Source organism: Trichechus manatus, unplaced genomic scaffold (genome assembly GCF_000243295.1).
Source record: "Trichechus manatus latirostris isolate Lorelei unplaced genomic scaffold, TriManLat1.0 scaffold00027, whole genome shotgun sequence".
Taxonomy (NCBI): domain Eukaryota; kingdom Metazoa; phylum Chordata; class Mammalia; order Sirenia; family Trichechidae; genus Trichechus; species Trichechus manatus.
The window spans coordinates 9,400,395-9,423,679 of NW_004443963.1; the positions used below are offsets into that span (position 1 = coordinate 9,400,395).

At 45.9% G+C, this 23,285-nt stretch overlaps 1 protein-coding gene across 1 annotated transcript in view; it reads left to right on the top strand.

Moving 5' to 3' along the window:
- ABTB3 (ankyrin repeat and BTB domain containing 3) overlaps nt 1–23,285 on the top strand; it is a 397,711-nt gene that overhangs the window by 325,999 nt on the left and 48,427 nt on the right. The window contains exons 5-11 of the mRNA XM_004373795.3: nt 11,284–11,449; nt 14,685–14,774; nt 17,124–17,225; nt 19,145–19,238; nt 19,353–19,488; nt 20,219–20,439; nt 22,297–22,475. Coding sequence (XP_004373852.1) covers nt 11,284–11,449; nt 14,685–14,774; nt 17,124–17,225; nt 19,145–19,238; nt 19,353–19,488; nt 20,219–20,439; nt 22,297–22,475 — 988 coding nt within the window. The remainder of the gene's footprint in view (nt 1–11,283; nt 11,450–14,684; nt 14,775–17,123; nt 17,226–19,144; nt 19,239–19,352; nt 19,489–20,218; nt 20,440–22,296; nt 22,476–23,285) is intronic.

Below are 23,285 nucleotides of genomic sequence, written 5' to 3' on the forward strand. Positions count from 1 at the left end.
CTCACAGGCTTTTAAGACCCCAGACACTACTCACCAAGGTAGAATGTAGAGCATTCTCTTTATAAGCTGTGTCATGCCAGTTGAGCTAGATGTTCCCGGAGACCATGGTCCCCACAGCCCTCCACCCAGCAATTCAGTCCCACAGGAATGAGGTTTTTTGCAGAGTTAAATTTCCTAACAAACCAGGTAAAACAGAAAACCATGTTTTCGCAGGCCATTATGGAAAATGTTTCTTACCGGACTCCGTTTGCTTGCCTGACTTGGCTGGTAAAATGCAGAAACTAGAACTTACTTACTTGGCATGGATTCTTGATGAACAGACTTTTCTGGCATCTGCTCCTAAGAACGAATGCTGGCGGTGATAGTTGCACATTATGAATGTAACCGATACCACTGAATTGTATACTTAAAACTGGTTAAGATGGCGATTTTTTGTTATATTTTACCAAAATAAGATAGAATTAAAACAAAACAAAACAAAAAAGGAATAGTGTTTTGTGCATGTCTCACTATCAGTCAGTACTGTATGCATCCCGCGCGTAGGGATACAATAGAGAACAAGAGACCTGCTCCTGCCCCCAGGAAGCTGACGTTCTAGTGGAGATAGCAAGCTTTTTTTAGAAGTAAACCAAATACCCTTTGGTGGAGAGTCAATTCCAACTAATAGTGACCCAATAGCACAGAGTAGAACTGCCCCATAGGGTTTTCAAGGCTGTAAATTGTTACAGAAGCAGACTGCCACATCTTTCTCCCATGGTGCTGCTGGTGGATTCGAACCACTGACCTTTTGGTTAGTAGCCAAGCACTGCTGCACCACCAAGGCTCCAGTAAACCAAATACAGGGCCACAATAGATGGACTCTGATAGAATGAGAGAAGAATGCAGAACAGAACCTCAAATTCCTAAAACAACAACAACAAAAAAAGAAAAAAACACAGACTTACTGGACTGGTTGAGACAGTAGGACTCCCCAAGACTGTTGCCCTGAGATACTCTTCACACCTATAGTGCTGCTATAACAGAAATACCACAAGTGGATGGCTTTAACAAAAAGAAACTTACTTTCTCACAGTCTAGTAGGCTAGAAGTCCAAACCCAGGGCATCAGCTCCAGGGTAAGGCTTTCTGTCTCTGTCAGCTCTGGAGGAAGGTCCCTGTCATCAATCTTCCCCTGGACTAGGAGCTTCTCTGCAAAGGAATCCCAGGTCTAAAGGATGCACTCTGCTCCTGGCATTGCATTCTTGATGGTATGAGGTCCTCAATTCTCTGCTTGCTTCCCTTTCCTTTTATCTCTTGTAAGATAAAAGGTGGTGCAGGCCACACCCTAGGAAAACTCCCTTTACATTAGATCAGGGATGTGAGCTTAGTAAGGGTGTTATATAATCCCACCCTAATCCTCTTTACCATAAAATTACAACCAAAAAATGGAGGACAACCACACAATACTGGGAATCATGGCCCAGCCAAATTGATACACATTTTTGGGGGGACATAATTCAATCCATGACAGACCTTGAACCGAAACTAACCCCTGAGGTCCTTGTAGCTAAATAACAAATTGGCTCCAAAAATAGTATCACCCATAAGTACTATACTCCTTTAAAAAATCACCTATATGAGACCAAACAGTCAACAATTTAAAACAAAGATAAGAATGTAAGGGAGCAGGGAAACTAGATTAATGGAAAGGAACAACCAGAACAGAAATAATGAGAATGTTCATTCATTGTGAAGAACGTAACCAATGTCACTGAACAACTTGTGTAGAAATTGTTGAATGGGAAACTAAACTGCTATGTAAACCTTCACCAAAACACAATAAAGTATGATTAAAAAAAAAAAAGAGTAAATCAAATAAATAAAATAGTCACAAGTTACAAAAAGTGCTACCAAGAAGACAGATGGAATTGGCCTAAAAATGGAGCCTGTAAAGACCGGAGAGAGCCATGCCTTCCTTTAGATGGACTGGTCCGAGAAGACCTCTCATTGAACACGATGTTCAAGGTGACTCTTAAAGAGTGAGAAGGAGCCAGCCCTTTAAAGAGCCTGGAAAAGGCATTCCAGGGAGAAGGAACAGCAGGAGCAAAGTCCCCAAGGAAGGACCTCAGTTTGTTGAAGGGACAGAAGAAAACACAATTGCTGGTGCAGTGTGAAGGGGGAAAGGAAGCTAGAGAGGCAGGTGGGCCCAGTGCCTGCAGAGCCCTGTAGGCTAAGGTGGGAGCTGGGTTTTATTCTAAATACATTTTATTTGAATACGTTTTATTTTAAATACAATGGCTTTTATTTTAAGGCATTGTATTTAAAATAGAAGGTTCCAAACAGGAGCGTAACATTATCTGATATATGTTTTCGTTTTTTTTCTAACTCAGTAAAAAACTGGTTTGGATGATGTGATGGTCAGTTTTATATGTCATCTTGGCTAGGCCATGGTGCCCAGTTGTCCCTTATTCATTGTAGATGTGATTAACATTACAATCAGTTGACTTTAAGTATAGATTACCCTCCATAATGTGGGTGAGCCTCATCCAATCTGCGGAAGGCCTTAAGAGCAAAAATTGAGGTTTCCAGGAGAGGAAGGGATTCTGCCTCGAGACTGTAACATAGAAATTCTGCCTGAGTTTCCAGCCTACCGGCTTGCCCTACAAATTTTACACTCAAGACTTAAGCATCTCCTTGGAAACCCTATGGGGCAGTTCTACTCTGTCCAATAGGGTTGCTATGAGTCGGAGTTGACTCGATGGTAAAGGGTTTTACGGGATACCTGTGGATGTAACCCTATTTGGGAATAGGGTTTTCATTGTTATATTAATGAGACCATATAAGTAAAGGGTGTATCTTAAACCTAAAAACTTTTGAGATATGAAAAGAGCAGGTTAGACACACAGACAAGCAAGCATAAATGGGGGAAAGATAGATGCCACGCGGAGATCACCAATAAACAGGAGCACCAGGACTGCAGAAGCTGAGACAAAGATCTTCCTCCAGAGCTGACAGAGAGAGAGAGACTTTCCCTAGAGCTGGTGCTCTGAATTTGGATTTCTAGCCTGCTAACCTGTGAGGAAATAAATTTCTGTTCAAGCCAAAAAAAAAAAAAAAAAGACTTAACACATCAACTCTTTCCTGAGTTACCAGCCTGCTGGTCAACCTACAGATTTCATACTTGCCCAATTGGCTAGCTATCTCTGTCTCTCTCTCTGTGTATACATATATATATGTATATATAGAGAGAGATAGTTGTTAGCTACTACAGATTTCATATTTGCCCAATTGGCTAGCTATCTCTGTCTGTCTCTCTCTATATATACATATATACAGAGAGAGGGGGACAGTGTTGTTAGCTGCCGTCAAGTTGGCCCCTGACTCATGACAACCCCATGTACAATGGGATGGAACCATTGTGATCCATAAGATTTTCATTGGCTGATTTTCAGAAGTAGATCACCAGCCCTTTCTTCCTAGTCCATCTTAGTCTGGAAGCTTCACTGAAACTTGTTCGGCATCATAGCAACACACAGGCCTCCACTGACAGATGGGTGGTGGCTGCACTTGAGGTGCATTGGCCGGGAATAGAACTTAGATCTCCAGAATGAAAACAGAAAGACCACCAGGAGGCCACTTCAATAATCTAGGAAGGAGATGCTGGTGTTTGGGACCAGGGTAGAGTAGCGGAGGCGGAGAGAAGGGGAGATTTGGGATTTGGGTGGCAAAATGAACAGCACATAGAAGGAATATGGGCATGAGAGAAGGTTCTGGCCTGAGCACCTAGGTGGACAGTGGTACCGTTTACTGATATGGGATAACTAAGGGACAAGTTTGGAAGGTAGTGGGTGGATGTGTTTGTAAAAATTTCCTTTTGGACATGTTCAATTTGAGGATCTGGTGGGAGTTATTGCTTAGTGGGTCCAGAGTTTGTATTTGGGATGATGGAAAGGTTTTAGAAACAAATATAGTGGTGATAAGTGTACAACATTGTAAGTGTGATTAATACCACTGGATTGCACACTTGAAAATGGTTAAAATGGCAAATTTGTGTTGTATATATTTTATCACAATAAAAAATTGTAAAATGGCTTTTAAAAAAATTGAGGGTCTGAGAGACATACAAGAGATTCGGTCAAGCGTGTAGTTGTAGATGTGGGTAGGTCAGCAGGGATGGAGGAGTGCTGGATCCCACTGAAAGGGGCAGACTAAGGCCTCAGACCACCTGGTGGAGCCCTGCCTCTCCGCTTTCTAGCTCTGTGATTTGTGCAGTTCACTTCACCTCCCTTTTCTCATCTCTGGAGTGGGGCTCGTGATAGTACCACTTCATGGGCTTATAGGGCTGCATCAATTAAAACATGGAAAGAACCAAGATTTTCATTCAATAAACACTGTGTTGTTGTTGTTAGGTGCTATGAAGTTGGTTCTAACTCATAATGACCCTATGTACGACAGAACAAAACACTTCCAGTCCTGCCCCATCTTCACAATCATTGTTCTGCTTGAGCCCATTGTTGCAGCCACTGCATCAGTCCATCTCGTTGAGGGTCTTCCTCTTTTTTGCTGACCCTCTACTTTACCAAGCATGATGTCCATCTCTAGGGACTGATCCCTTCTGATAACATGTCCAAAGTATGTGAGACATAGTCTAGCCATCCTTGCTTCTAAGGAGAATTCTGGCTGTACTTCTTCCAAGACAATTTGTTTGTTCTTTTGGCAGTCCATGGTATATTCAATGTTCTTCACCAACACCATAATTCAAAGGCATCAGTTCTTCTTCGGTCTTCCTTATTCATTGTCCAGCTTTCACACGCATATGAGACAATTGAAAATACCATGGCTTGGGTCAGGCACACCTTAGTCCTCAAAGTGACATCTTTGCTTTTTAATACTTTAAAGAGGTCTTTTGCAGCAGACTTGCCCAATGCAATATGTCGTTTGATTTCTTGACTGCTGCTTCCATGGGGCAATAAACGTTAGCTTCCTATAATAACAATTATTGTTATTATCATCTTAGCTACAGTAATTTTCTTGTCATTTCTTTTTTTCTAATTAAAATCAAGGATTTCTGAGCTTGTAAACGCTTCTCTTGACATTGTTGGAATTATCTGTTTCCCAGTCTGTGAGCTCCCTGAAATTGGGGCCTGTGTCTCCCTCCTCTCTGTACCCCCCTAGCATGGTACCTGACACACAGTAGGTGCTCTGTAACGTTTATCCAATCAAATGGAATTTAGCTTGACTGCAGAAAAAAATGCTTATTTGAGTGAGAACCAGCCAAGCATTGAGAACATCAGAAGGCAGTTAGACACATATAGGGGGAAAAAATTGCAATGGGCGTTTTTCAGTGACAGTAACAATTCACAGTATCTTTACTCCAAAGAAGGGGCTCTTGATTTCACAAAGCAGCCTTTTCCAGGATTGGATCACAGTGTGTTAAAAGAAAGGTTCTCCTGGAGTCCCTGGGTGGTGCAAATGGTTAAGCGCTCGACTACTACCGCAAAATGTTGGTGGTTCAAACCCCCCCAGAGGCACCTTGGAAGACAGACCTGGCAAACTACTTTTTGAAAAGGTCACAGCCTTGAAAACCCTGTGGAGCAGTTCTACTCCGCACACATGGGGTCGCCATGAGTCGGAATCAACTCGCAGGCAATGAACAACAAGAACAACAGGCCTATTTCTACTTTGTAAGACAAAGAATAAGGTTAACCTGTATTCCAGTGCTATAGGAAGATACTGAGTTTTACTGTGTGTACATTTTATTGAAAGACAAAATAACAAAAAAGGCGAGAATCTAGAAATCCCTGAAAGATGTAGCATAATTTAAAAAGAAAAAAAGCTTTCCTCACAATGAATCAACTCTGATACTTCCCTGAAATTTATACACCCTCCAACAAGGCTTCAGACTCTTCAATATGACACAGCAGACCCCACTTTTACCTCTTCTGGAAGCTTCTGTGAGGTATGCCCCAGGATGCTGCCTCATCTCTTTGACCCGCTTCTCTCTGGCCTGTTCATTTGCCTGAAGCTTCTTCTTTAACCATTTTTAGGAACTACTGGTTCCTTGGATGAAGTCCACTACCACACCCAGGGTTTCTTCTCTTCCCCTTTCTATGCTTTGGAGAAACACTGATAGATGGCTCTGCCCTTTCCCGGATAAAAAACAGGACACCTAGTTAAATCTGAATTTCAGATAAAGAACGAATAATGTTTTAGTACATCCTGTGCAATATTTGCTAACGTATTTTTATTTGAGAAATCTGGCAGCCCTAATGGTAGGATATCCAACTCGAAAACCCCATGAGCTGGGCCAGGGAGCTCTACGGCACAGTCCCACTCTGCACCCTGGATGTTGGCATCTTGAATGTCGATGCTATGGCCTGAAGCCAGGCCTGCAGTCCTTCAGTCTACCCCAACCCTGGGTAAGCTCTCTGTCTTACCTGGAGAGTCTTCCAACAGTGTTGGGATGGTCTGGAGTCCTGAGTCTTGGTCAATTGTGGGCCCCTAAATACCTTTCCGAGTAGACCTTCCTATAAATAGAACCCTTGGAGGCCTGGCCTAACACCCAGTTCCTGAGATGTGTATGCAGATTAGACCCCATCTTGACACCAAGCCACAAGTCTCCTGTTCCCTGGGGTCTAGCCACATCTATCGGCTCCTCCTGGTGGCCTAAGCATACTCCTAGCAACTAGTATCCTAGCATTACCAGTTGACATCAGGTCAATTCCAACTCATAATGACCCTACAGGACAGAGTAGATCTGCCCCATAGGGTTTCCAAGGAGTGGCTGGTGGCTTTGAACTACCAACCTTTTGGTTAGCAGCCAAGCTCTTAACCACTGTGCCACCAGGGCTCCTCCTAGCATCTAGTGCCCTAGCTTCTCCTAGAACTGGGTTGCTACTTCAGGTTAGCCTGCGGCCCAAGGCTCCTCGGCCAAACAGAGATAATGATATAGCAGGAACCCTAAGACAGGTCAAGTGCACACCCATCTCATCTACTTCCTGAGGCTCTCTTCTGGTTCATCCCTCAGGAGCTCTCCCCCAGCTCCTAGCCTTACTGGTAAACATGAACATTCTGGAACAGTGTCGTTGTTGTTGGTTGCTATTGAGCTGGCTCCAACTCATGGTAACCTTATGTATAACAGAACAAAACATTGCCCAGTCTTGTGCCATCTTCATAATTGTTGGTATGTTTGAGTTCATTGTTGTGACTACTGTGTAGTACCTTCCAACCTAGGAGCTCATTTTCCAGCACAGTATCAGACAGTAATCTGTTGTGATCTATAAGGTTTTCATTAGCTGATTTTTGAAAGTAGATTGCCAGGTCTTCCTTCCTAGCCTGTCTTAGTTGGGAAGCTCTGCTGAAATTTGTCCACTGTGAGTGACCCTGCTGGTATTTGAAATACCACTGGCATAGCTTCCAGCATTACAGCAACACACAAGCTACCACAGTACAGCAAACTGATGGGACGAGTGGTGGTCTGGAACAATACCAAAAAAAAAAAACAAACTCATTGCTATAGAGTCTGACTCATAGCGTCCCTATAGGACAGAGTAGAACTGCCTCCGTTGGGTTTCCAAGGCTGTAAATCTTTATGGAAGCAGACTCCCATATCTTTCTTCCACGGAGTGGCTGGTGGGTTCAAACCACTAACCTTTTAGTTAACAGCCAAGTGCTTTAACCACTGCATCACCAGGTCTCCTTCTAGAACAATAGCCCCTCTCATTTCCTCTGAGGATAAAAAAGAAGGCAGTTCTCTCACAAACTTAGCCCCTCCTTCTGCCACAAAGTGACTTAATTAGAGGTAGGAATGGAACCAGGAATTCTGAACACCTGGCTCCTTTCCGCAGTCTGGCCCCCTGAATTGGCAAACGGGGAATATAAAGAGGCCTGGGACAGCACTGACTCCAGCTGATGCTAGTGTGTGGTTCACAAGCCTAGGAGCAAGGGCCATACCCTGAGAAAGGGGTTCCTGCCCATGGAGAAGACAGAATCCACACCCTCTGCTCCATTCCAATAACCACTACTTTAAAGCAGCGTGTTGTCACTTTACACTTTGGTAGTGGCTTCTTCCATCCATTCAGCTAGTTCATCTAGCACCAGTCATGTGCTGCTAGGCACTGATACATCACCCTCATCTATGACTGGCTCCCCTCAAACCATCTTCCTCGCTCTCTCTCCTAGAGGTGGCCACCCGACCATATCACTCCCCTGCTTAAAAGCCTTTGGTAGTCTTTAAAGATAAAATCTGGAAGCTTAAAGATAAACTCAAAGGTCTCTGTAATCTAGCCCCTGCCCATCTCTGGCATTCTTCCTAGATGTTTATGCCCTAGAAACACTAAAACACGCGCAGTTACCCTCTCGTAATCTGCCATTACTCACTCCATGTTTTTGCTTATACTATGGTTGTTGTCAGGTGCCATTCAGTCATTTCCGACTCTTAGCGACCCCGTGGACAACAGAATGAAACCGTGCTTATATTGGCCCTGCACAAAGTCTTCTGCCCTTTCTTTACCTGTCTCCTGTTGTTGTTGTTAGGTGCCATCGAGTCAGTTCCAACTCCTACTGACCTTATATATAACAAAATGAAACTTTGCCCGGTCCTGCGCCATCCTCACAATCGTTGCTGTGTTTGAGCCCATTGTTGCAGCCATTGTGTCAGTCCATCTCCTTGAAGGTCTTCCTCTTTTTCACTGACCTTCGACTTTACCAAGCATGATGTCCTTCTCCAGGAACTGGTCCCTCCTGAGAACATGTCCAAAGTAAGCAAGATGAAGTCTCTCCATCCTTGCTTCTAAGGAGCATTCTGGCTGTACTTCTTCCGAGACGGACTTGTTTGTCCTTCTGGCAGTCCGTGGTATATTCAGTATTCTTCACCAACACCATAATCAAAGGCATCAATTCTTCTTCGATCTTCCTTATTCATTGCCCAGCTTTCGCATGTATATGAGGCGATTGAAAATACCTGCCTCCTACTCCTTATTTAAGACTCCGCTCAGGGTCAGCTTGCTGGCCTCTGTTGGTGCGGCTTCCTTACGTTCCCTCAATGCGTTTGTTCTGTAATAACCCGTCTCGAATCCCTCCACCATTGCATTGCCACATTGAATTCTAATGACCCGTGCCTGTGGCCTCTCCCCTTCCAGACCGTGGGCCCCCAGAGCAGGGACAGTGACATGTTTACCTGTGTGTCTTCTCCTCCTAGAGTAGAGCTTGGCACAAACAAGTGCTCAATAAATATTTGGTGATTTGGTTTAACAATTGATGGATTGATCGGTTTAGTGTGAGAAGGAAATAATGTCCTTTAAAGCAGAGTTTGTGTCACCTCCTGGATTCCCATTGATTCTCCTTCCCACTCTACCGCCACCTCTTCCTTGCTGGACCTGGGCTGGCTGGGTTAGTTTCCTGTGCACTTTGTCATTTAAATTGTCATTGTCATCGTGCTGGTTCTCTGCATTGCTTCTGCTTTGAGTGTAGAGAAGCTACCCATTCTGTGTTTATTCACCTAACTTTTTTTTTTTAACACCTCCATGTTCTGGGCACTGTCTGGCACTGGGAAGCAGAGACTCCACCAGACAGCCTCCCTGTCCTCAAAAGTCCCCAGCCCTTACAACTAGATGGTGCCTGGCTACCACCACTGACTGCTCTGACCAGGAGCACAACAGAGGGTCCGGCACAGAGCTGGAGAAAAATGTAGAACAAAATTCTAACTCACAAAAAAAGACCAGATTTACTGGCCTGACGGAGACTGGAGAAACCTGAGCGTATGGCCCCCGGACGCGCTTTTAGCTCAGCAATGAAGTCATTCCCGGGGGTTCACCATTTAGCCACAGCTTAGAGAGCCCCATAAAACAAAATAAGACTAATGGGGCACAACATTCCAGGGACAAGGACTAGAAGGCAGGAGGGGATAGGAAAGCTGGTAATAGGGAACCCAAGATTGAGAAGGGACAGTGTCGACATGCCGTGGGGTTGTTAACCATGGTCATAAAACAATATGTGTAGTAACTAATGAGAAACTATTTGTTCTGTAAACTTTCATCTAAAGTACAATAAAAAAATAAAAATAAAGATCATTTAAAAAAAAAAAAAGTCCCCAGCCTTCAAGGGAGTCAGACGAGGAGAAAACAGTATGCACTATGATTGTAGGGGGTAAGTGATAACGGTGGTGACCTAGGCCAGCTCTCCATACAGACTGCCTTGGTTCAAATCCCAGCCTCACTGCTGATATGGCCTTGGACAAGTCACCCATGTCTGTTTCCCCATGGTTAAAAGAGGGATTGTTGTTGTCATTGTTGCCATTGAGTTAATTCCGACTCATGGCAACCCCATGTGAGCAGAGTAGAGCTACTCCATAGGATCCTCAAGACTGTGACCTTTCGGAAGCATATTGCCAAGTGTGTCTTCCAAGGCATCTCTGGGTGGGTTCAAACTGCCAACCGTTGAGCTAGTAGTCAAGCGCTTTAACCGTTTGCACCACTCGGAGACTCCAGAATGGGGGTAATGACTGTAATTCCTCTTGGGGTTGTGTGGCGATTCAGGTAATTGATTCATGTAAAGAGTTTAACAGAGTGCCTGTTGATGTTAGCTGCCATCAAGTTGGCTTCAACTCATAGTGACCCCATGTACAACAAAACAGAACTTGCCCAGTCCTGTGCCGTCTTCACAATCATTGGAATACTCAAGTGTATCTGTTGCCGCCACTGTGTATTTGGAGTGCCTTCCAACCTAGAGGGCTCATCTTCCAGTGCTATATCAGACAGTATTCTGTTGTGATCCATAGGGTTTTCATTGGCTAATTTTCAGAAGTAGATCACCAGGCCTTTCTTCCTAGTCTGTCTTAGTCTGGAACCAAAAAAAAAACAAAAACCAAACCCACTGCCATCGAGTCGATGTCCCATAGGGTTTCCATAGGGTTTCCAAGGCTGTAAATCTTTAAAGAAGTATACTACCACATCTTTCTCCCATGGAGGGGCTGGTAGGTTCAAACCACTGACCTTTGGGTTAGCAGCCGAGTGCTTTAACCACGGCACCATCACCAGGGCTCCTCTTACTCTGGAAGCTCTGCTGAAACCTGTCAACTGTGGGTGGACCCTTCTGGTATTTGACATACCAGCATCAAAGCAAAACGCAAGCAACCACAGTACAACAGACAGATGGGTAGTGGAATGGAGCCTAGGAACAGGCAAATTACATGAAAAACAAATGCAGAGTCACTTGGGCCTGCCCAGTGAGTTAGCTCCTGTGGCCCTTAGGAACCAGCCCTGGGAGCCACTGCACGCACATGACCATCTATCTCTCCCTTCCTTAGGGCCGACGACTGCTTTTGTGCTTCTCGGAAGCTGGATGCCGTGGCCATCGAAGCCAAGTTTAAGCAGGACCTGGGCTTCCGGATGCTGAACTGTGGGAGGACGGACCTGGTGAAGCAGGCAGTGTCTCTGCTGGGCCCTGATGGGATCAACACCATGAGTGAACAGGTACAGCGTCCCAGTGTCTGAACCAACGGGCACTCCCACCTCCACCCCAATTTGCAAGGCGAAACAGCTGGGGAATCCTCCAGCAGGCCCTGGAGAGAGACTCCCCCTGCTGGTGACCTAGGTTGAATTTTTTTTTTTTTTTTTTTAGTTTTTAAAGTGTAAAAATACCCTTGTTCGTCTTTGTAGAAGTAGCACATGATCGCTGCAGCTGAAGTGTAAAATAGCAAAAATATGCCTAATCCAGAGAGGAAATAATGCCAGATAGCCATCATTTATATTTAGTACGTGTCCTTCAAGTCCTTTGCCAGGATTGTTAAAGTCAGTTCTCTGCCTGTCTTTTTCACAGAACAGGTCCAGGCAGATTTTCACCAAACCTTTAGAGTATGTTTAAGATACACTAAAGTCATTCTGAGGGGACCCTTGGATGTACCTCAGATATAGGCAACCATCCCCCAAGCCCTTGAAACCAAAGTATACTGTCTACCCATCAGGGAGTTGCCCGTGTAGGTGAGGATGTCATGGACAGAAAACAAAGAGCAGTTTTATATGTGAGTCCCAGATGGAAAGTCACAAGGGACAGATGGGGCCACCTCTCACAGGGGCAACTCATTAGCGAGCCCTAGGGAGGGGATATTGTTGTTGTTAGGTGCCCTCAAGTCAGTTCCAACTCATAACGACCCTGTGTACAACAGAACAAAACTCTGCCCAGTCCTGCGACATCCTCACGATCATTGTTATGCTTGAGCCCATTGTTGCAGCCACCATGTCAGTCCATCTTGTGGAGGGTCTTCCTCTTTTTCACTGACCCTCTACTTTACCAAGCATGATGTCGTTCTCCAAGGATTGGTCCCTCCTAATAACATGTCCAAAGTAGGTGAGATGTAGTCTCGTCATCCTTGCTTCTAAAGAGCATTCTGGTTGTACTTCTTCCAAGACAGATTTGTTCATTCTTCTGGCAGTCCACGGTATATTCAATGTTCTTCACCAACACCATAATTCAAAGTCGTCAATTCTTCAGTCTTCCTTGTTCATTGTCTAGCTTTCACATACACATGAGGCGATTGAGAATAGCATGGCTTGGGTCAAGCACACCTTAGTTCTCAAAGTGACATCTTTGCTTTTTAACACTTCAGAGAGGTCTTTTGCAGCAGGTTTGCACAATGCAATATACATCATTTGATTTCCTGACTGCTGCTTCCATGGACATTGATTGTGGAGCCAAGTAAAATGAAATCCTTGACAGCTTCAACATTTTCTCCATTTATTATGCTGTTGTTGCTTATTGGTCCAGTTGTGAGGATTTTTGTTTTCTTTATGTTGAGGTGTAATCCATACTGAAGGCTGTAGTTTTTGATCTTCATGAGTAAGTGCTTCAAGTCCTCTTCGCTTTCAGAAAGAAGGTTGTGTCATCTGCATATTGCAAGTTGTTAATGAGTCTTCCTCGAATCCTGATACCCCATTCTTCTTCATACAGTCCAGCTTCTCAGATTATTTTCTCAGCATACAGACTGAATAAGTATGGTGAAAGGATACAACTCTGACACACACCTTTCCTGATTTTAAATAGTACAATATCTTCTTGTTCTCTTCAAACAGCTGTTTCTTGTTCTATGTACAGGTTCCACATAAGCACGATTGAGTGTTCTGGAATTCCCATTCTTTGCAATGTTATCTATAATTTGTTATGATCCACAAAGTCAAATGCCTTTGCATAGTCAATAAAGCACAGGTAAAACACAGAGAGGGGATAACAAGGATTTATTTAATTATAGCTAATCATTTTCTTGAGCAACACCAAGGAGATCTAACACACACACACACACAACACATTTACATTATAGAGCAAAATCAGGATCTTATTATATCCTGCTTTTTCAATATTTTGTATTAAAGGTACTTTCCAATATCACTACATATTCTTTTAAAAAAAACCACTTTTGATGACTACATAAAATAGTCATATTATTTATTCAGTTAACCATACCTTAACTGTTGAATGTTTAGGTTATCTCTAACTACTTCGTCAATAATGCTGGGCCAAATATACTTACCCAAGTCCTGGTTCACATATCTGATTATTTGATTATGGGAGAGTCTTAAAAATGAAAATACTGATTCGAGCGCATCAATCTTTCTTAAAGTTCTCAATCTCAGATTACTTTCCCAGAAACTTTATTTCTTTTTACACACCCTCCAACTACTACATATGCCTTTTGTGTTAATCTTCTGCTTAACTTTTGCCTGTTTTCATTGGAGCTTCTATTTTTAGGAAGAATTCTTTGTATATTAGGCATATAAGCCTTTCTCTGTTAAAATGTGATAAATATTTCTCAATTTATTGCTTATCTTTAATTTTGTGCCTGTTTTTAATTTTATGTCATCAAAGCTGTAACAATTTTCCTTTGTGATTTCTTCCATTACTTCTCTGTCTAGAGACTGATCCAGGGACCAGTTAGATATTTTCTACTCCTTTTTTATAGTTTTTATTTTTTTCTGTCTGTCTCTAATCAAACCGGAAGTTATTTTGGTGTTTGGTGTGAGATAAGGCACTAACTTGAATGTTTTCCCAAATAACAGCCTTCACAACACTGTTTACTGAAACAAGTCCATCCCTTCCTTCTGTTGGTTGTGGTGCTTCTTGTGTAATACGCAGGAGTCACGGGCAAATACGGTATTCCTGAAGGCCAGTTCTTGTTCACTTGCCTTTTGCTTGTAAATGATAATGTCAAACCAGATGTCACTGACTGGGGACACCACATGCTCAGATATATCTGATCTCCCTCGATGCTGACCAGCAGCTGGTATAAGAGCCAAGATGGCACTTGTTATATTGTGATAGAGAAAATGTCAAGGAAAGTGTGTCTACCAATTAGACAGCCTCAGACTGATGTTGCAGAATCCAGAAAATCCCTAAGAGTTATAAGTTGAAGTCAGCCATTTGTTTTAGCAAATAGTCTTAGGCCTACTGTACCTCCAAAAAGGACAAACAGAAACCCTCCAACTTAAAAGTAAACGATGGAAAGACGATTTAAGCTCCCTCTTCTCCTCCATTCTGGTTTGCAAAATGTAGAGGATTGTGGCTTTATGAGTCACAGGGCTGGACTTTGTTTTCTTAACGCTGGGTTTTGCACACAAACGTAACCTCAACACAAGTAATATTTGCCGTTTGTTGTCACCAAGTGACCACAGCTACCTTGTAAACATTCTCCATTCTCTGGTTTTTAACTCACCGCAGGGCATGACCCCCCTGATGTACGCCTGCGTCCGTGGGGACGAGGCAATGGTTCAGATGCTGCTGGATGCCGGAGCTGACCTGAATGTGGAGGTGAGGGTGCAGAGGGCTGCAGGGCCCTCTGCCTGACAGTCCCCAGGGGAAGGCAAGCGAGAGGGGGGCTTCTTCTCCCAAGAGCCAGGACTGAGGGTGCTCAGTCTTGCATATAGGTCATTACTCTGGCCCTTTAGTTGCTATGCCCAGTGTGAGACCAGCCGACAGACGTCATCCATCCCAAGGCCGCAGCCCAACCAGCCTGCAAGGAGCTGCCCGCATGTGTGTTTTGTTTAAGTAGAATGACTGTAGCTGGCTTTTCCTTGGCTCAGCAGTGCAGAGTCCCTGGTTCTTACTGCTGAGCCATTCTGTCTGGAATCGGGGGGGAAAGAGCTACTGTGCCATCAGCCCTCTTCTCGCTGCCTCATACAAAGCAGAGGAAGTGTGACCCCTGAGCTGAGGTTTACCAGCCCCAGGTCCTCCACCCTCCCCCACCAAGCCTGATTGGCTCACCTGTGGGCTGAGCTGAGGCCACAGGTCTTCAAACTAATCTGAAAGCTTCCTTGAGGCCCAGTGGGTGAAGTGAAAATCACACTCCCACAGGCTTTAGAATTTGACAGACTTGGGTTCAAATTCTGAAACCACAGCCATCATAGTGACTTCCTTTTGAGCCTGGGCAAGCATCTTAACCTTTCTGAGCCTCACTGTTCCCATCTGCCAAACAAGGAGAAAATCATACCCATCTCAGAGAGTTGTTGGAAGGAATGGGTATAGAGAGGACCTAGCATATGTTTGGGACTCTGTTATTATTTATTTCCCCCTTGCCCAGGCTTGCAAGAGGTGAAATCCCGTTTGTTGACCATGTTCTATGCTGTCTTGAGACCCGCTCTCCCTGGCATGCAGATGTTGGCAGCCTCAGAGGATGGGAAGCTTGACATCCTGCAACCATAATTCAGCAACCCCGGGAAACCTTTTAACTTCAAATTCGATGCCCTTGCAGTCTTAGTACTGAGTGCTTTTTGTTGTTGTTGTTGTTGTTAATTACCTAAAAAATAAAATAAAATAAAAAAACTCATCATCAAGTGGATTCCGACCCGTAGCAACCCTATAGGACAGGGTAGAACTGCCCCATAGGGGTTTCCAAGGAGCAGCTGGTGGATTCAAACTGCTGACCTTTTGGTTAGCAGCCAAGCTCTTAACCACTGTGCCACCAGAGCTCTTGTTGTTAATTAGTGAGGTCTGTATTGCTCTGACGAAAGTAAGCGGTAGACTTAGTTTTGGATCCAGAATCATTTTAGATCTTGCATGTTTCAAGTATTTGGAGATTTTTTTCCCCTCTGTTAGGAACCCCAAAGAGAAGAGTCATGCAGACCTCTGCAAGGGCTCCTCATCTTTGGGTTCTGGTGGTGGGTGTTCTCTGGTCCACCTCTCTAGTATATCCCATGGCTCTCAGCTCAGGGCCTTCCCCTGGCGGAGCTTAGTCTCTGAATGAGGCAGGCATGGCGGTTACATAGCCCCAGGAATGTTTGGCAGGAAAGCCGTATGGGTGCTGATTCTGCAAAACCCCAACCTTCGCTGCTCTGGCTCCTCTCTCTTGGTCTGGGGTATTTTGAGAACCCCCTTCCCCCATACCAAAAGACCAATATCAGATTGCTTATTCATGACGTGTCCAGGGAAGTTTCGTGCCCATGGTTCCAGTAGTATGAGGGTCTTTGTCATTCAGGAGCCCAGCAGGAGAATGTCACGAGGACAACATGGGGTGAGCTAAGACCGGACGATGGAGTTTCTCCATCACATGGGTGATGGGCTTCCTGGCTTGAAAGCTTGAAGCAGACATCACTTGGCCTGGGGTTTGCGGCCGACAAGAATTTTCCTTAAAAGTGTGGGATGTGATGTTGGTGGCATCTCACGCTGTCTTACACCTGGTACCTCTCAGAACCACCAACACCCCTTAAGCAGGAAGAGGAGAGAGACAGGCAGGGGAGTGGCTCACTGTAGTTGCCTTACAGCTTTTCCAAGGCAACTTAGAAGTGATCAGAAGTCATCCATTTAATTCCTTTCAGGTGAGAAGCAAAGGAGTCTTTATTAGGCATGAAGTCATGGAAAACTTTTCTCACTGCCCCCATGGGTAAATTTGCCAAACATGGTCTTTCAGTGGCTGCCTTTGGAGGGTCACTCAATGTCTGTTCTTACACACACAAACAGCACAGATAGCCAGTTCTGGTGAGAGGTGTTTGGGGCATCCAACAGGGGAAATTCCTAGCCCATATCGCCAGTGGGTCCCCACACACCTTCCAGGATGTCCTTTTCTACATTTGTAGCCAACATACCCAGCCACAGATAGGTCAGATTCGCTAGTCTAAGTATTGTCAAGGTCACATTTTGAAAATAACTTCAATTTGTTTGTAGGTTGTCAGTACTCCTCATAAATATCCATCCGTCCACCCCGAGACCCGCCATTGGACGGCTCTGACTTTTGCTGTGTTGCATGGACATATTCCTGTAGTTCAGGTATTAATGTATTTCCTATCCACATCTGCCCTTTAATTTTACCTCTTGCATTATGCAAATCTGTACCTCTTCTAGCATGCAAATACCCTAAGAGACTCATATTGGTTAATTGCATTGAAATACACATTCATATAATATGAATGAAAATATTATGCATAATGATCTATATGGCCCGGCTTTAACCAATATGAAGTCATCATGTACCCACAGGCAGCCTCACACACAGAGTGGCAAACCTAAGAAGTTCTTCCTGGTTGCTCTGGGGTGAGGCCTGAGATGTTGCTTTGTGGATTTGTTCATTTTACTTGTAATGTTAATGTAAGACTTGGCTGGTGTCGAGACCTTGGAACCTCCCTTAGGTTTGACCCCAGTGTTCACATGGAGACCAGTGGTTCCCAGCCAGTGACAAGATTCATCCGAGTCACCAGAGAACATTTCCGTGACACTTGTTTGGATCCTACTTCCTGAGATTCTAACCCAGGAGGTCTAGAGTAGGGCCTTAGCATGTGTTTTCTGAAATAGCTTCCCAGGTATGGTGAAATGTCTTCATAAGACGTCCTTTGGGCATATAAATATACAATATTTGTACCTTTTCTGGCTGGTGTAGAGGTGGTGGTCAGTGAATAACCATCTAGTACATTCCAGGTCTTAAACTTGGTCTTCAGTTTATCAGAAAAGCAACATCAACATCCAGGTCCGTGACCTCACCTGGCCCCATAGTGAGCATTGAGTTTGGGGTATATCAGGAACTTGTCTCCTTTTATCTGAGCCAAGCCTCCTCTTAGAATTAAGAGGGACATCTCTGCAATGTTGGGGTTTCACAGGAATCCTTTGCTGTTTCCTGGGTCACGAGGATCCTTAAGGCAGATCCAAGGTAATGTTGCCCTGAGACCTGGCCCCTGCCTGTAGAACATCATGCCCAGTCTATGCCTAGTAAAGCAATCTAAGAAAGCAGAGGTCAGATGGTGGCCTGATGGACACAGATGGCATTTCTGAACATGCAGTGGCATCTCCAGCGTTTACATCAGGAATGGGAGCACTGGATATCCAAGCAAAGCCAAACAGATATCACGTCACCTCCCTGCTGCAGGTGCAGCAAGAGTCATGGAATGCCAAGTTGGCAGCCCCCTCCTGGCTGTGCCCCCATTTATTAGAGACAGTAGCCCTGCATAGGCAGTAAAGATGGCAGATTTCTTTCCCATTTTACATCAGTGAAGCTGACAGCAATTCACTGAGTGAGACCTGGAATAGACAGAACCTCTGCCTTTAAGAAGCCCAGTCATCTTAGGGAATGCACAGAATGGATTCATTCCAAGCAAAACTTCAGGAAGCTCATTCTGCTGCTTTGTTACTTGATCTTGTAGACCAGGACACTGGCTTTTGCCAAGCTGTCCTCAGAGCCACCCAGGGTGTTCTAGAAGGGATTCTTGCCCTGGTTGCTTGGCCAGAAGATTCTGTGGCTCTAAGAGATCACTTTAATGCTCTCCATGGCTTTGCATAACCAACCCAAGAAGGGAATCTTCCAGAGCTGTAGTGCCAAGGGCTTCTAACTCAGTGCTTCTAGAAACTTTGATGTGCATGCAGATCACCTAGGTGCTTGTTAAAATGCAGACTCCCACTAGTAGGGCTAGGGTGGAGCCTGAGATTCTGCATTTCTAATAAGTTCCCAGGGGATGCTCATGCTGTTGTCTGTAGACCACACTTTGAATAGTCAAAGTTTCTAAACACACCAGAGGCTCTTGGTTTAGTCTCTGAGGTACAATTGCCACCCAACCCTGTGCAGGCAGTCACTTACCCAGAGGGAGGGACAGGGCCTTGGCATCTCATTTCCACCAGTGTCGGATAAGCTGCCATCTTTACTGTCAGCTCCTCAGAGTGCATGCCCTTTAAACGTCTCAATGGCTGCTCTTCCTCCACAGCTCCTGCTGGACGCCGGGGCGAAGGTGGAAGGGTCTGTGGAACATGGTGAGGAGAACTACTCTGAAACGCCCCTCCAGCTCGCAGCCGCTGTAGGTAGGTCGCTGATTCTCGCCCCAACCAAGGGTCTCCACCACCCTGGCCCTTGGTGTGCCTGTGACTATATATTTTCTTTATTCTCTTATAAAACCCCCTTCTCTGGGCTTGCAGGAAATTTTGAGCTGGTTAGTTTGCTGTTGGAGCGTGGCGCTGATCCCCTGATAGGAACCATGTACAGGAATGGAATTTCTACAACCCCCCAGGGTGATATGAACTCTTACAGCCAGGCTGCAGCCCACGGACACAGGTAGGCTAGGATGGGCCAGAGTCACAAGGTCCCAAGTGGTGCTTGTTAAAAATGCAGATTCCCAGGCCTACCCCAGACCCACTACATCTCTGGATGCGGGGCCAAGAGGCAGTGTGAGTGGTCCAGGCCTGGCTGGAGTGGCCCTAGGTGTTCTGCCAGCTTTCTGCTGAGAGCCTACCTCACACTGTGCACATCTGTCAGGTAGAAGGGCTTGGTTTGTCCTTCCTCAGCCAGTTTAACCTCACAACGAGACTTTTGCCAGCTCTAACCAGAGTACATCACGTCAGCTGTCATCAAGTAAGAAGAAGGCATTTAGAAATAACAAAGCCCCTAATGTTTGGTTACTTCCGTTCTAAGTTTCCTTTGAGAGGTACCCCATCGGATTTTATGACCCATTACCCCAAGTAAAGCACCTCCACTCTGGAGGGGATGTAGGCTCTTGGTTACAGGCCAGGGTGTGGAGCCCTGCTCTAAGGAAATCGCTTAGCTCTAGGCTGCCCTCGAGGAAACAAGGCCTCATCCCCCACCATCTCCTCCATCTCCAAACAGAGCCCCTGTATGGGGTCAGGCCTCCGAAACCACCACCCCGGAGTTGGTCCTGTCATTTCCTATCCCAAGTGACCTCCCCACACCCCAACCCTGGTCGAGCAACAGCCCCCTGCCCCGACCCTGCCCCAGCAGAGCCGCTTCCACCTCTGAGTATCTTCCTCTTTGGGTTTATGATTGACAGGAATGTGTTCCGCAAACTGCTCGCTCAGCCAGAGAAGGAGAAGAGTGATATCCTGTCCCTGGAGGAGATTCTGGCCGAGGGGACTGACCTGGCGGAGACAGCCCCGCCCCCCCTGTGCGCCAGCCGCAACAGCAAGGCCAAACTGAGAGCCCTGAGGGAGGCCATGTATCACAGCGCTGAGCATGGATACGTGGATGTCACAATTGATATCAGGAGCATAGGTCAGTTTGGGCACCCTCCACTGCTGGGCGCGGCACGGCTGCCCCGGCTCGAGGACACATGTGCACACACACATATACACACACATACACACAGACAGACACACATACACACACAGTCACATACGTACACAGTCACCATACATACACACATATACACACATATGCACATATACACGCAGACATATTCATGTGCACACACATACACACAGATACACACGCATACAAACACATACATACACACAGATACATGCACAGGCACACATACACACTCAAACACACATATGTATTCATACAGACACATACACACATACACACACCACTCACACACACAAGTACACACAAACACGCACACATAAACACATATACACACATAAACACACACATACATACACACGTCAGCACACACATACAAACACATACACACACATAAACACATACACAAACATATAAACACATACATTCAAATACATCACTCACACACACACCCCACCGGGGCCCACTCACTGGTTGGAGCAATTCCCTTCCAAGATGCCCACCCGTTCCAGAGGCAGCAGCACCCTGCCAGCCACAAAGATCAGGTCATCCTTCCATGGTTCCCAAACTCTGGACCCTGGGTCATGAATACGAATCACCTGGGGAGTTTGTGTGAAATGCAGATTGCCAGGCCCTACACCCAGAGGCTCTGCTGTCAAGGGTCTGGATACAGGCTGGAAATCTTTATATTTAACAATCATCCCAGATGATTCCCAGTGGTTTTGGGGTCACTGCCTCAAAGCATCCAACCCCAGGGAGCGGCAGCGGCCCGGCAGCAGTCAGGGTGAGGGCTCCCCGTCTCTGCCAGGCCTCCTTCCTCCTTTGCCATCCACTGAGCAAAGCCATCTAGCCCAGAGCCTTCTCTTCTGTGTGGCTGGGACATGAGACTAGCCTCCACCCGCCTAGTGGCGTTAGCCCTAGCAACGAGAGCAGCAGGACCTAGCCATGGCCCCCGACCACAGAGCAGGGTGTGATGGATGGAGCGAGACTGAGGGTCTGGGGAGAGGCCTCCCTGACACTGTTCTGGAAACTGGCCTCTCTTGCGTGGTGGCTCTTTAGCATGTGGGCCATTTACGCCATTGCCCTGAGAGCCTATTTTGCATGATTGTGAAGCTCGAGACTGAATGGTCTCCTTGTTTAAATAGTCGGGAGGCGTGTTCTCTCTTCTCATCTGGGCCTCTCAGTGAGAGGAGAGAAGCAAATTGCAGCAATCAGCTGCTGGAGAGGTTGCTATTAAGAAGGAAGACCTGATGAAGTACCTGCAGATGGAAATATGTTTTGACGGGGGAGCAGCAGCGATATTCTCCCGTGTCTTCCTGCTCAGATATAAATACTCGTCCGAGCCAGAACTGTAGACAGGGAGGTCCACAGAGGGGTCTCACCAGCTCTAAACTCTCATCTGAGCCGGGATATGCCACCTGATCCTGGGCAGGACGCCCCCTCGCTGAGCTTCCGTCTCCCGGGAAATTAGAGGGAACTGAGACAAACAAGCTCAGAAGAACGTGCATATAGCATGCATTATAATCACAGTATTCTACCCGGTGACTGTCCATGGTAAAGTGTAGTACCTGTTCACGTGAATCACGTAGAGAAATGGACACTCATAGTTAACGCCATTGAATTACGACCTTTCATTTAACTGGTGCAAGTCTTTGGGGGAGAAAACCAACACTAGCTCTATTCATGGAAAATCAGTCCCTCGGTCTTATAATTTGGTAATATCCTGGAGAAAGGCCAGCTTTCAGATAAAAACATGCCTTCGCCTTTTGGTTGTTTTCCGCCCTCCCCCCTCCCCCGTCTCCCCGGCTCCTGCTCCCCTTCCAGGTGTCCCGTGGACTCTGCACACGTGGCTGGAATCTTTGCGGGTTGCCTTCCAGCAGCACCGCCGGCCCCTCATCCAGTGCTTGCTAAAGGAGTTTAAGACCATTCAGGAGGAAGAGTACACCGAGGAGCTCATTACCCAAGGCCTGCCCCTGATGTTTGAGATCTTGAAAGCCAGCAAGGTAGGAGGGGTTTGGCGCCATTGTGGTTGTGGGCCGAGAACAAGGCTGGAGGCACACAGGTCTGAATGGTCCCTTAGCCGGGTTCTGCCCTGCGGGTGGGGGCTGCATTCATAGGCACTGGTGAGAATGTACCCAGCTGGCTAAAGCTGCTTGTGTCATCGTTTGTGGGGCAGCTGTTTTACTGAGCGTCTGTTATGTCCCAGGAGTCCCTGGGTGGCGCAAATGGTTAATGTGCTCAGCTGCTAACTGAAAAGTCAGAGGTTCGAAACACCCAGAGGCATCTTGGAAGAAAGGCCTGGTGCTCTACTTCTGAAAAATCAACCATTGAAAACCCTATGGAGGACAGTTCCACTCAGACACTGCATGGGGTCACTATGAGTCAGAGTTGACTCCACGGCAACTGGTAAACTGGTAATTATGTCCCCAGGCACTCAAGCACGTGTGACAAAATAGAAAGTTATTTTTAACCCAAGGAAGTTGCACTAAAACTGGGAAGATTTAATGCATGTGCCCTAACAGCCTATAAGGGTAGTACAGGTTATGACAGGTGTGAGAGTTCCGGAGGAGGAAGAGAAGGGTGGGCTGCAACAGGGAAGCTTCACTGAGGTGCTGAGACTTGAGCAGACCTGGGTGCACAGATAGGAATTGACCAGGGAGAAGAAAATGGGAGATGCTCCCTGGATAAAGAGAATACAAATCCTGCCAAGGGTTCTGGAAAGCCAGGCCCTGGGAGTAGGCTTTTCAGGTAGAGAAGACTGGATGATTCTATCTCTGACCCCTTGAGATTCACACTTCCTCACAGGCCTCTTC